This window comes from Aquarana catesbeiana, linkage group LG10, assembly GCF_042186555.1.
Source record: "Aquarana catesbeiana isolate 2022-GZ linkage group LG10, ASM4218655v1, whole genome shotgun sequence".
Taxonomy (NCBI): domain Eukaryota; kingdom Metazoa; phylum Chordata; class Amphibia; order Anura; family Ranidae; genus Aquarana; species Aquarana catesbeiana.
In genome coordinates, this window is record NC_133333.1 from 224,865,556 (window position 1) to 224,880,568 (window position 15,013).

At 43.4% G+C, this 15,013-nt stretch overlaps 1 protein-coding gene across 1 annotated transcript in view; it reads right to left on the bottom strand.

The window, feature by feature from the left end:
- Window positions 1-4,421: 4,421 nt before the first annotated feature.
- Window positions 4,422-15,013, bottom strand: part of P3H1 (prolyl 3-hydroxylase 1) — a 71,338-nt gene continuing 60,746 nt past the window's right edge. The window contains exon 15 of the mRNA XM_073603376.1: window positions 4,422-11,091. Coding sequence (XP_073459477.1) covers window positions 10,840-11,091 — 252 coding nt within the window. The 3' untranslated portion in view covers window positions 4,422-10,839. The remainder of the gene's footprint in view (window positions 11,092-15,013) is intronic.

A 15,013-nucleotide genomic window follows, 5' to 3' on the forward strand; every position in this document is an offset into this window, starting at 1 on the left:
GTAATGGCGATGATCTGCGATTTTTAGTGGTATTGCGACGGACAGATCAGAACACTTTTGACACATTTTTGGGACCACTGACATTTATACAGCGATCAGTGCTATAAAAATGCACTGATTACAGTGTAAATGACACTGGTAGGGAAGGGGTTAACACTAGGGGGCGATCAATCGGTTAAATGTGTTCCCTAGTGTGTGTTCTAACTGTGGGGGAGGGGACTGTGTATCGCTGTTCCTACTTACAAGGAACAAACGACATGTCTCCTCTCCACTGACAACACAGGGGGTTTGTGTGCTTACACACAGAAATCCCCCGTGCTGGCACTCATGCGTGTGATCACGTATGCTTTCCACCAAAGTTGTTTTTTTTTTTTTTTTTTTTGATCCCCAGAGTTCTATGAACGCAATTCCAGCCCACACTTTTTTGGGAGTGGGGATGGGGCAATATTCTGTTGTAAACTCTGCCAGAATCATAATTTGTGTCACTTTAAACAGCATAAATTATAGAACGTAAACCGGAAACCTACAGTAACATGATTTCTAAATGGACACTGATCAAAAAAGTATTTTTTTTTGTTTTACACAAAATATTGTTAAATAAAAAGCCTTGTTGGTCCTTAACCACTTCAGCCCCAGAAGATTTTACCCCCTTCCTGACCAGGCCATTTTTTACGATACGGCACTGCGCCGCTTTAACTAACAATTGCGCAGTCGTACGACGCTGTACACAAAATGTATGTCCTTTTTTTTCCACAAATAGAGCTTTCTAGTGGTGGTATTTGATCACCTCTGCTGTCATTTCTTTTGCGCTAAACAAAAAAAGACATTTTTGAAAAAAAAAAAAATTTTTTTTTTACTTTTTTGCTATAAAACATTCCCAATAAAAAAAAAAAAAAAAAAAAAAAAAAAAACACATTTCTTTATCAATTTAGGCCAATATGTATTCTGCTACATATTTTAGTAAACAAAAAAATCCCAATAAGCGTATATTGATTTGCGCTAAAGTTATAGCGTCTACAAACCATGAGACAGATTTATGGACTTTTTTATTTAATTGTTTTTACTAGTAATGGCGGTGATCAGCGATTTTTAGCGGGACTGCGACATTGCGGCAGACAAATCTGACACTAAGTGACACTTTTTTGGGGACCAGTGACACTAATGCAGTGATCAATGCTAAAATAAAAATGCACTGATCAATGTATAAATGACACTGGCAGGAAAGGGGCTAACACAAGAGGCGATCAAGGGGTTAAGTGTGCTCCTAGGGACTGATTTCTAACTGTGTGATGCCAAATCGACGGCTATTGCCGGCAATGGCACTGTCCAAATCGGTGCGACGCCGACTTTGTGGTGCCGCACCAATTCCCAAAGGCAGTTCCTGTACTATTTTTGGTGACTTTGTCTCTGTCAAATCGCCCCTGAAGTCGGACTGCATTGCCGGTTTGACATCGTGCGATTTTAAATCCACCCTCAGACCCCATTCACACAGGGACGACTTGTCAGGCGACCTAGTCGCCTGACAAGTCGCCTCCCGTTCTGTACTATGGAGCCGTTCTAAGGGGAGCGACGCAAGTCGCTCCGACTTAGAAAAAGGTTCCTGTACGACTTCAGGGGCGACTTGCATAGACTTCTATGCAGAAGTCGTTTTGCAAGTCGCCCGGCCATTCGTTTGCAGGTCGCCTCGCTGAGGCGACCGGCAAGTCGTGTTGCCCCTGTGTGAATGGGGTCTCAGTGTGAACCTGGGCCAAAACCTGGAAGCTGATTGGTTACTATGCACAGCTGCACCAGATTTTGTAACTCTCCCCCAATGTGTCCTTCACCAAGTCTAGGCTAGTAACCCAATCACAGCAAGTATACAGGCGCATGTGGGTGTGAGCAGATCATCAGGAGTGTGTGCACATGAGTATCGGTGAATGCTCATTGATAGGTGAATGTGCAATGCAAACAGAGAACCAGTGGACAAGAGACTCCATTTCTGACCCAATCTGGCCAGTCTTAATATTATTATGTAAAAATGACTCCAAAACACACAGAATTAGAAAAGAAACATTTTACTGTAACAGTCTTTTTTTTTCATTAAGGCACTTAAATACCCAGGAAGGATGGCACATATGGGCAGCCACAAAGCGACACAGAACAGCCAAAAGGGGGTCTCGTTTATATATATATATATATATATATATATATAAAAAAAAAAAATATGGAGGAAAGAAAAATGTATGTATTGCCCAAAGCAACCAATCAGATTTGGTCAATCTAAAGTAAAATAAATGGAAGCGGAGGAGTTGTTATGGGTAATGCAGATGCTATCTGTGCCTACAATTTTTATAACCAGACCCCCATGAGAAGGAGGAATAGTCCAACAAGTACATTCAGGCTACAAACTTCAAATACTAGGCCTCGTCCCTTGTTCACATTGAAATTGCGCGACTTGATCTGATCTCGCACGATTTCAAAGTTGCGTTTCAGTCTGAATTCGGGGGGGCGACTTGAAAGACATCTGTGCAGGTGTCTATTGAAGTTTCCAAAAGAACACTTACCTGTTCTATCACCTTTAAAGTGACACTCAGCCCCTGTTCACACTGGTGCGATTCAGTTCCAAATTCCATGACAAGTCACACCCCACTGTCGCCAATGGAGCGGTTCAAATAGCTGCGACTCTGAAAAAAGTTTCCTGCATTGCTTTTTTGCCAATTTCATTGTGACTTGCATAGACTTCTTTTGTATGAAGTCGCAATGAAATCGGCAGTGCAAATCACACCGATGTGCGACTTTGAAATCCTGCTGATGTAGATTTCAAAGCTGCACCGTTTGTAAACGGGGGGCAAAACTCTGGTTTTAAGCAAAAATGTATTCCGGTATGATCCCACTGTATGTAGGGATGTAATCACCCGCTCTCGATTGCTTCTGAGATGGACAATGGGATTTGTAGTGTGTATAGAGTAGTGCACATGACATGTACTGCTTGTTCCAAACACACACAAGTAAGGGGGGGGGGGTTTGGGAGCTCACAGAATGTTACAAGGAGGCAGATAAAACAAACAATTTTTTAGATTACAGGGCCTTAAACTAGTGGTTATGTATAGTTTATAAGGATATAGTTTACTGTCACTTTATTCCATATTACCAGCAACTGGCAGAGTTGTGAATTGTGAAAGATGATGTTACGCCGAGTAAATTGATACCCAACATGTCACGCTTCAAAATTGCGCCCGCTCGTGGAACAGCAACAAACTTTTACCCTTAAAAATCTCCATAGGTGACGTTTGAAAAATTCTACAGGTTGCATGTTTTGAGTTACAGAGGAGGTCTAGGGCTAGAATTATTGCTCTCGCTCTACCGATCACGGAGACACCTCACATGTGTGGTTTGAACACTGTTTTCATATGCGGGCGCAACTCAGGTATGCGTTCGCTTCTGCATGTGAGCTCGTCGGGACGGGACGCGTTTAAATTTTTTTTTTTCTTATTTATTTTACCTTTTATTTTAATTTTTTTTACACTGTTCTTTAAAAAAAAAAAAAAGTGTCACTTTTATTCCTATTACAAGAAATGTAAACATCCCTTTTAATAGAAAAAAAAGCATGGCAGGAACTCTTAAATATGAGATCTGGGGTAAAAAAGAAAAAAATGCAATAAAAAAAAAACAAAAAACGGCCCTTTAAGAGCTATGGGTGGAAGTGACGTTTTGACGTGGCTTCCATCCTGCAATGATATGGAGACGGGTGGGGGCCATCTTCCCCTCACTCGTCTCCATGTCACACAAGGGACAGCATCCGATTGCCTCTGCCGCTACTGTATATCAGTGGGCGGTCCGGAAGTGGTTAAAGCGGAGTTCCACCCAAAAATGGAACTTCCGCTTTAAGTACTGGTGACACCCTGACATGGCACATTTGGCATGTAAATATTTTGGGGGGAGCGTGTACCCTGTTTTTACAGTCACCCAGCTCCCACTTCCTCCCTGGCGTCTGAAGGAAGTATACCTCTCACCCCCCCCCCCCCTGCAGTCTTCTGGGACATGTCACAGGTCCCAGAAGATTGCCCGGCTAATCACAGCATGCAGCGCGGCTTGCGGCTGGCTGTGAAGCCACAGCCGGGCGCCCACAGCAACAATGCCGGCGCCACGGAGAGGAGCGGGGCTCCATGCGCCCGCATCGCTGGACCGTGGGACAGGTGAGTGTCTGATTATTAAAAGTCAGCAGCTACACTTTTTGTAGCTGTTGACATTTAAATGAGTGGAACTCCACTTTAGAAAGTAGATTACTTCACTGGCTATACACTTGTTCCAGGCCATGCTCAAAAAAATTAAAGGAACACTTTTTAATTAGAGTATAGCATCCAAGTCAATTAAACTCCTGGGATATTGATCTGAATGAGTTAAAGCGGTTGTAAACCACTGCACTCCCCCCCCCCCCCCCCCCCCCTCTGCAAGGCAAAACGTGCTAGTGTGCATCACATACTAGCACATCATGTGAAACTTAACTCAAAATGAAGCCCTCCAGTGATGTGATGTCATCGCTGGAGACAGCGTCCGTCTTCACCCTGTCTTCCTCCCGGGTTTGTGGACTCCGGCTCTGTGCCTGGCCGGAGCCACAATGATGTCACTCCAGCGCATGCACGCGGGAGCTGCCGGTCACAGCCCAGGGCTCTGCCCGGGCGACTGTTCCTTCCAGTGATGTTACTGGCTGCATGTACAATAAATATCTCCTAAACAATGCAAGTTTAGGAGATATTTACACTACCTATAGGTAAGACTTAGAGGAAGTAAACTTCCATCTTTTAAGTAGCAGAGGGAGTTGTTAATCAGTTTCAGCTGCTTTGGTGTTGATGAAATTACCAATAGGTGCACAACAATGAGATGACCTCCAAAACAGGAATGGTTTTACAGGTGGAGACCACTGACTTTTTTTTTTCCTACTCATCTTTTCTGACTGTTGTGCATTTAGCTAGGGTCAGTGTCACTACTAGGAGGCGATACCTGGACCCTTTAGAGGTTGCACAGGCAGTCCAACTCCTCCAGGATGGCTCAATACGTGCCATTGCCAGAAGGTTTGCTGTGTCTCCAGCACAGTCTCAAGAGCATGGAGGAGATTCCAGGAGACAGGCAGTTACTCTAGGAGAGCTGGACAGGACCATAGAAGGTCCTTAACCCATCACCAGGACCGGTATCTGCTCCTTTGTGCAAGGAAGAACAGGATGAGCATTGCCAGAGCCCTACAAAATGACCTTCAGCAGGGAACTGGTGTGAATGTCTCTGACCAATCAGAAACTGACTTCATGAGGGTGGCCTGAGGACCCGACTGTCTCTAGTGGGCCCTGTGCTTACTGCCCGGTACCGTGGAGCCTAATTGACATTTGCCCTTGAACACCAGAATTGGCAGGACCACCACTGGCCCCCTGTGCTTTTCACAGATGAGAGCAGGTTCACCCTGAACACGTGACAGACATGAAAGGGTCTGGAGGAGCCGTGGAGAACATTATGCTGCCTGTAACATCATTCAGTATGACCTGTTTGGTGGTGGGTCAGTGATGGTCTGGGGGGCGGGCGGGACATATCCATGGAGGGACGCACAGGCTCTACAGGCTAGACAATGGCACCCTGACTGCCATTAGGTATCTGGATCATTGGACCCTACACTGGTGCAGTGGGTCCTGGGTTCCTCCCGGTGCACAACCATGCCCGACCTCATGTGGTGAGAGTATGCAGCCAGTTCCTGGAGGATGAAGGAATTGATACCATTGAATAGCCCCCATGCTCGCCTGACCTAAATCCAAAAGAGCACCTCTGGGACATTATGTTTCGGTCCATCCGACACCACCAGGTTGCACCTCCGTCTGTTCAGGAGCTCAGTGATGCCCCGGTCCAGATCTGGGAGGAAATTCCCCAGGACACCATCGATTGTCTCATTAGGAGTATGCCCCGACCTTGTCAGGCATGCAGACAAACTACTGAGGACCATTTTGAGTTGCTGCACTGAAATTTAAGCAAAATTGAGTGGCCTGCTGCATAATTTTTTCACTTTGATTTTCGGGGGGTGTCTGAATTTAGCCCTCTGTACGTTGATCATTTTCCATCAAACGTGGCATCCTTTCGTTCCTAACACATTACCCAGTCCATATCAGTATAGATAACCAGCGTCATTTTTCCCCATTGAGATCTGATGTGTTTTCAAAGTGTACCTTTTTTTTTTTTTGAGCAGTGTACTAAAAGTCCATCTGCCGTCACATCTTTTTATAGACCTTTACCCCAGAAATGTGATATTTTGTCATTTCTTTTTTGCTGAGAAATACTTTAACATTCATTTTATTCTCAATGCTTCTTTCTGCTCTTCCTCTTCATTGCTCTGTGCTGGCAGAGCCAAGGAACAGCCGAACCTCTTATTACAAGGGTCTGTGTATAGCAGAAGGAGGAAAGGGGGCATGTCTGACGAAGTCTATTATTGATTTTGCTGGGTCTAAAGCTGGCTACACATTATACAATTGTATTGTACAATTTTCCTATAGATTTACTAAAACCATATAATAGGAGGTCGAACCTAAACACTTTTTTAAAATTATATGCAATCAGGCCAGCCCTTGCACTACATATTAGGTAAACAAATAATAGTGCGGTAATCCAATTAAACAAAATGTATTTAAAATCGGTAGATTCCCTCACCTTTTATAGTGCTACTATTTAGGTAGTAGCCACTCAAATTGTCAATTCCCTTGATACAAGTGACGCAACATGTCAGGAGGAGCTGGTGCCGTCACTTCTGGTATCTTGTATACCTGGAAGCCACAGTGAGCAGGCAAACTCTCTAGGGCTTTTAATGTTACAAAAGTGATTTTACAAGATGTTCTACATGTGAGTGGGCACTTTTTATATGTTTAATAAATACGCATATACATCAGCAATGCTGCGCTATGAATTTCTCTTATTTGGTTTGAGCAACATGTAAAAAGGAACAGGGTGTTCAAAGAGGAGTACATAGCATCCAGGACGCAGCTGATGTTCCCATTGGGGATTAGTCAATATCTGTATACTCAAGGCGCAATTTGACCCTTTGGGGTGTTTTGCTGAGGTGGGCAGGCATTGCACCCAGATGTGGCAGTCTTTTTGACTCGCCCACTATCTAATCAATGTGTGGCATGTATGGAGTAAATTCCTTTTCAAAGGGATTGCAAAAAATATATATATATATATTTTATATTTTTTTTTTATTTGGACTGTCGCTATTATTAAGAAACCTTACATTATTGTATATATTTATTTTCATGAGTGTTTTTTTTTTTTTAAATTCACATGGTATGTAATTCTATGTGTTCGCAACGCTTTGGTGAGGAATACTCGAGTAGTAGCACTATTAAGGTGAAGGAATCTACCAATTTTAAATTACATTTTTTAATTGGGTTAGCGCACCAATATTTGTTTACTTAATTTATATCTATTCTATTAGTGTGAGATCACTATTGAATAGTTGCAGGTGTTCCTCTCATATACACTTATTTATTATTTCTTATCACTATACATAGCAGCACTTAGGTATCCCACACATATACCTTGTACTACATAGCTGAAGGTAAATCTAAAGGAAATTGAACCAAAAAAAAAAAAAAAATTGTATAATGTGTGGCCAGCTTTACGATGGTGTCTATAGGACTATCCAGTCACCTTTAATTAATAAAAGAATTTTATAGAGAGTGTATTCATAACTACACTTGCACTGCCATTAGCTGCAAAATGCAGCCCCAGTGAAAGAAATTGGAGACTGATGGCTCCTTCTAGACATATGCACTGCCAAAATATTTTTTTCGTTTTCATTTCATTCATTATTTTTATTTTTTTTTTCCACGTCATTTGCTTTTATCGAAATTTGTTATATTTCCGAATTTTCTGATTTATTCAAAATAACTATTAAATTATAGGTATTGGAATATACTGTGGCTGTTAATGGACGTAACAAATACGAATTTATCCAAAGTTACGAATTATCCGAAATAACGAATACAGCGTCTAAAAGGAATTGAACGTAACAAATTCATAATAAAACGTTTTTATTATTTTATTGTTATTAGTTACATTCCATTTGTTTAGATGGGGCATTTGTTGTTGTTTCGGATAATTAGTAAATTTGTATTCATTACGTTCACCAACAGCCAAATTTGAATAGAAATGACAAAACCTATAATTTAATAGTTATTAGTAAGTTTGTTTTTTATTTCAGATTTTCTAATTTTATTTCTGAATGTTCAATTTTCCGAAATAATTAAGCGGATTTTCGTTAATTAATATTTCCAAATTTGTCCAATTTCGTCAAAAAAAAGAATTCGGAACAAAACGAATTGCACATTTCTAGCTCCGACAGCTAATTGCGGCCACTAATGTGTAATCTCTCATGCAGCGATCGCATGCGAATTATCAGCTGTGGACACAAGCAGTCTACATCCAGGGCTGATCACCCGCATGTAATCACTGCAGGAGCTGGCAGCTTCTCATGGCTTTCAATGGGGCCAATTCCCACAGCTAATTGCAGGAAACTCTCCCAGGGGTTCTCACATGTTGTTAGAGGGAAGAAAAAAAAAAAAATCAGGTGGTCTGCCTCAAAACCCATTGGGTAAATATTTAGGCTGGGTTGACACTGCTGTGCGGAGTGGCTTACAGCAGGGGTGCAGTGAGTTCCTGTTCTCCATTTCAGGGATGAATCAGGCCCAACATTTTTGTCTGAATTCTTACCCGAAAACTGACCAGAAGACGCACAGGACCTGTGCAATTCATTTTCACAGCCGTCACGGAGCTGTATGAGCCAGCTCTATTGAGAGCTGGTCACAGCAGGGTGTCCATAATGGCGCACGGGCACCACCCCCTCTCTCCAGCTACCCCTCTAGCACCGATAGATAGATTCATGCAATGCATGAATCTATCTATCTATCTATCTATCTATCTATGGTCGCCGCTGCCAACCCCTATTCAGGCGTCCGGCCCGTCTTCGGGCACCTGAATTACAGTGGCAAGGGTTTTTTTTTTTTTTTTTTTTTTTTTTTTTTTTTTTTTTTTTTAAGCATCTGATTAGAGCAATAGGCTCTAATAGGCATCAAAAAAAGTGACCTGCCATGCTGGGCACTCTCAGATCACTCAGCTGTGTTGGGAAAGTGAATATTCATTCGCTTTTCTAACACTAAACCGCCTCTCCGACAATCAGGTGCTCGGATCTGTTACCCGTCACCTGATTGGCTGAAAAGGCAGGTGCTGTAGGCATCCAATCATAGCAGAGGACGGGAGAAGACATCGAGGAGCTGCCCCACCGAGAGGGTAAGTACAGAACGCGGGCGGGGGCACACTGGCAGCATTTGATAGGGCACAGTGAGGCTAAAATTTTTTTTTTGTTCCAGAATTTTTCTAGAATTCTAAAAAAAAAAAAAAAAATTTTGAGCACCGGCCGCCACTGGGTCACAATCTCCTGACGTGAATTGGATGTGAGGAAACCTGCACTTGTGTGAACCCAGCCTCAGTCAGCCATGCTTTTAGCAATCTTAAATGGTCAGTAATGGTAGCATCTTGCTCTCACGGGAGGTCCCATTTCTGCTTCTCCTCCATACACATCTTTCCCTATGGCCTACACCTTCTGAAAGGCCGCCAATATCACTCAGACTTGGCTCTCCCCCTTCCTTGCATGTTACCATGTCAGTTCTAAGTAGTTAGGGTAAGGTAGAGAGGAGACCTAAATCTGCACTATAAAAAAAAGTTCTAAATATACATGTCCTGCTACAAAGCAACATGACCCCTCAAAAACTGTCTGCAGATAGTCTTTCTACATACAGTCAAACTGTCTACTTAAAACAGCTCCTAGTCCACTCCCCCACGTCCAGCAGTAGACTGTTCCTGCTGGCCTCACATCCAGAGCCAACCTATGGGTGTGATATCAGGAACAGTCCATGCACAAGACTGCTGGGGGGGGGCTTGGAGCATCAGGTTAGTATATCTCATCTCCGCTCTCCTCACCCCTAGGTAAAAAAATGAAGCGTTAACCCGGCACAGCCCCCCATAGTTCCTCTTTAAGAATCTGTAAATGTCTATAGTCAAACAGAATCCAATACACGAGAATACATGCAGATAGAGCACAGATGTCTGCATTGCTCATAGCAACCAAATCAGCGCCTTCTTTTTCTTCCCTAACCTTTACCAGAATGCCAAACCAAAGGAGCCCAATTGTTTGCTTTGGGTCTTTTTTTTTTTTTTTTATAGTCCAATTGTATGCTGTATCAAATCCTCTTGTAAATAATTATGTTTCATATACAGTCTTTTGTTCAGAGAATACTCTAAACATCCCCTTTCATATCAGTTTCCAAATATAGACATGGCCGGAAATAATGGATTTTCTGACATCAACCACCAAAAATTGCACAAAAGGAGTGCAATAATAAATAGCACCTCTGTTAACGGAAATGGAGGTTTACGTTATTTAAAAAAAAATATATATAAAAATGATTTTTTTTTTTTTAAAAGGGGTAGAAAAACGTATGATTTAAAAAAAAAAAAAAAAAGCATCTTGAGGTTCTCCTCCTATAACAAGATTTTGGCTTCCGTTTTGCAGTCCACAGCAGAAAACCTCTTAAATAAACGTTGGGTCAGGAGGCTGAGGTCTATTTCATGAGCACAGTCTGGCAGACAGATCATGGAGGCTCGTGAGTCAAACTGCCTTTAACAAAAAACACTTTCAAATACTTTAGGAAAAAAAATAAAAATTTATACTGTAATGGCAGCTTGGTTCCCTCAAGAAAACGATCTGTGGCAATGGATCCCTGATTCACAGATTCCATCAAGGCAGCAGTCTGCAGGTCAATGTCTGTGTTACCGTTATAATTCCGTTTTTGTTTGCAGAGACTCCAATGGTGGTCCTAGGACCCCTTCCTTGGAAGTGTCAGAGTCTGGAGCGGTCGGCGGTTCTGGTTGTTTAGCAGAGTCCACAGAGCCATCAGATGCATGCTCTGAGTTACCACCTTCTGAAGGTATTCTCTCTGATGTTTCGCCAGATTTGTCGCTTAAGAATAGTTCCACGTCTTCTGGGTTAAAAAGCATCTTTATCAAATCATCCGCTTGGATCCGTTCCTGAAAACACCAAAAAGGTATTAAAAAAAGATAGAATTATGGCCTCCTATTAAAAATTATATATATATATATATATATATATATATATATATATATATATATATATATATATATATATATATATATATATATATATATAATGTATGTATATGTATTACTGCAGGCCTTAAAGTGGTTGTAAACCATTAAAAAAATAAAAAAAAAAAAAAATCTGCAAGACAAAGGCATAACAAGCTAGTATGCATAGCATACTAGCTCATTATGAATTACTTACCTGAGATCGAAGCCCCCTGCAGCGGTCCTCATTCACCGCTCCGGCGGCCGACATCTCTCCTGGGGGTTAACTCCGGGTATCGTGGCACCAGCACTGTGATTGGCCGGAGCTGCGATGACGCCACTCCCGCGCGGGAGCCGCCGGTAACGGCGCAGTATAACTGAGACAACGGCACGTACGTGCCTTTGCTTAAGTGCGCATGTGCCAATGACGTCGGCACATGCAAATACAGGGATATCTCCTAAACCGTGCAGGATTAGGAGATATCCAGTGTAGCTACAGGTAAGCCTAATTATAGGCCTGCCTGTAGTATAAAGTGGTTGCAAAGGGTTTACAAACACTTTAAGGGGCGGTTCACACTAGTGCAATGCCAGACATTGCTTGCGATTCGCACCGCATTGCTGTGTACATCACACGCAATATCTCTGCGATGTGAAATCAGCCATACAAACTGTATGGCTGAATTCGCATCACATACGGACCAAACTGATGCAGGACCCTTTTTGTCCGCACCGGAATCGGATCGCATGGGGTGTTCACACCCATGCAATCTGGTTCTGCAAATTGCGCTGCATTTTGCAAACTGATTGCGAAGTGTATGTTGACATCACCCCACAATCAGATTGCGTGAACAGGTTGCGATTTTGATGCTGTGCGGATTTGCAGCGAATTCGCACCAGGCCTAAAGTGGTATTAGTCAAGTTGTTTTTTTGTAAAATAACAAACAAGTTACACTTACCTGCTCTGTGCAGTGGTTTTGCACAGAGCGGCCCTGATGCTCCTTTTATCAGTTCACCTGCAAAAAGGGTCAGGGGTCCCCGCCCCCCGCCGCAACAGGTCAGCTTTTTGGGTTCCATAGACTTCAATGGCAATGTAACGGAAACACATTAAAAAAAGTGTGTGAAAAAGAAAAGCCTTGGCTGCAACCCGCAGGTGTGAAACCCAAATCATGTTGTCAGCCCTGATTAAAGCGCTAGTAAAGTCCACTTTGTTATTTTTACCTACAGGTAAACCTAGAATATGGCTTATCTGTAGCTAAAATGAATATCTCCTAAACGTGCACCATTTAGGAGATATTCACCCTGCATTCAGGCGCTAATGTCACGGGCGCATGCACTCTGAAGGTCCGGCATACTGCGCTGGACCTTCAGAGCTTCTTGCCGAAACCAAGGGCTCCCGCGCTCATGCACGCGATTGACGTCATCGCGGTTCCGGCAAATGACAGAAAGGCCAGTGGAAGATGGCAGCCCTCTGAGCGGTGACTGTGCGCTGCTGGAAGGGCTTCGTTCTAAGGTAAGCATTTCATGTATACTAGCACATTTATGCAATTGTCTTACAGGTGTTTTTTTTTTTGTTTTTTTTAATTCTGCAGCAGTTTACTATCTCTAATGCCGCATACACACAAGCGGAATGTCCGACAGAAAAAATCCGATGGAAGCTTATCATCTATTCCGATCGTGTGTAGGCTTCATCTGACTTTTTTTTTTTTTTTTTAGAAAATTCTGATGGACCTAGAAATAGAACATGTTCTAAATATTTCCGACGGAACAAATTCCTATCGGGAAAACCGCTCGTCTGTATGCTGTTCTGATGGACCAAAAATGACGCATGCTCTGAAGCAAGTAGGAGACAGAAGCTACTGGCTATTGAACTTCCTTTTTCTAGTCCCGTCGTACGTGTTGTACGTCACCGCGTTCTGGATGGTCAGACTTTGGTTTGACCGTGTGTATGCAAGACCGCTTGAATGGAATTCCGTCGGAGAAACCTTCGGAGTTTATTCCAACGGCAAAACCGGTCATGTGTACAGGGCATAAGTTCTCCTCTGCAGGACTACAGAACACCACCCAGGGGCGTAACTACCACCATAGCGACCCATGCGGGCGCTATGGGGCCCGCAGCTGATTGGGGCCCAGTGAGGATAAGAGCACCGCCGGCACAGTCTCCCAGCCAGGGGAAGAGAGAGGAGAGGAAGAGGCGAGCTGTCCGTATTAGCAGAGAGCTGAATTGCCCGATGTAAGAGCTTTCATTAGAACTTCCAGTGCTCCCGGGGCTCACGTCACATAGCTCCACCTTTTGGCCCGGTGCCTTTGATAGACAGAACGCCGATTCAATGCGGGACATGTGACGTCATCAAAGGCGTCGGGCCAAGAGGTGGGGCTATGTGACGATGAGCCCCGGGAAGACAGGAAATTCAAATGAAAGCTATTACAGCGGGCTATCCCGCTCTCTGCTGATCCGGGTGGCTTGCCTCTTCCTCTGCACAGGTGAGGCTGTATGGGGCACAGGCAGACCAGGCTGTATTGGGCACAGGTCACGCTGTATGGGGCACAGGTCACGCTGCATTGACACTAGGGCAGCTGTGGGGGGGGGGGGGGGGGGGGGGGGCTGTTTGCAGGGGGGCCCCATACATCATTTTGCTATGGGGCCCTGCTCTTTCTAGTTACGCCCCTGACACCACCCCTTATGTTCTATGGATAAGGGAAAGGTGTTAATCAAGCAATGAAAAACTGTAGGGCTGACAACACAAGCTTTTCTGTTTACCCTTTTAATGACCAGCCGCCCCATTTATACTGCAGCAGGTTGGCACGGCTGCGCAAAGCGCCGTAGGTGCAAGTCGGCGGCTTTAAAGTGGTTGCACACCCTGTACAACCACTTTTACCTACAGGTAAGCCTATATTAAGGCCTACCTGTGGGTGCAGGAAATATCTCCTAAACATTTACAAAAAAGCCGAGCGCCAATGACTACAGCACATGCGCACTTTAGAAAGGGCACATTGTGCCGTTTCTAATAGGGGTCATGCCGTGACTGGCGGCTCCTGTGCACATGCGCAGTCACAGAGCCAGAGGTAGTGGCCCCAGAAGGAAGAGAGGTGAAGATGGACGCTTCAAGCCAGCAGTGATATCGCAGGCTTCGGTTTCAGGTAAGTGACACATAATTATTATGCTTTACCTTTGCAAGGAGGAGTTTACTACCTCTTTAAGAGGTATAGGGGGCGCGTGATGCTGGAGCCGATATGCCCACCGGCCACCCACGATCGCTCCTCTCAGTGACAGGTCCCCGTTCTGTCTATGTAAACAGACAGATCCCCATTCTGTCAGGGTAGTAGAGAGAGATCTGCTGTTCCTAGTGATCAGGAACAGTGATTTCTCCCCTTCTCCAGTCAGTCCACCCCCACTCCCCCCCCCCCGTTAAAAACTCTGCCGCAATGGCGCAGTCCCGCTAAAGATCACTGATCGCCACAATTATTAGTAAAAAAAAAAAAATTAATAAACGCCATAAATATATCCCCTATTTTGTAGACGCTATAACTTTTGCGCAAACCAATCAATATACGCTTATTAGGATTTTTTTTAACCAAAAATATGTAGCAGAATATATATTGGCCTAAACTGATGAAAAAAAAATGTTTTTTTAAAAAAAATTAGGGATATTTACTATAGCAAAAAATATTAGGTTTTCAAAATTGTTGCTCTTTGTTTATAACACGAAAAAAAAAAAAAAAAACAAAACAAAAAACGCAGAGGTGATCAAATGCCACCAAAAGAAAGCTCTATTTGCGGGAAAAAAAAAAAGGACGTCACTTTTGTTTGGGTACAACATCACACGATTGGGCAATTAGTCAGTTAAAGCAACGCAGTGCCGTATCG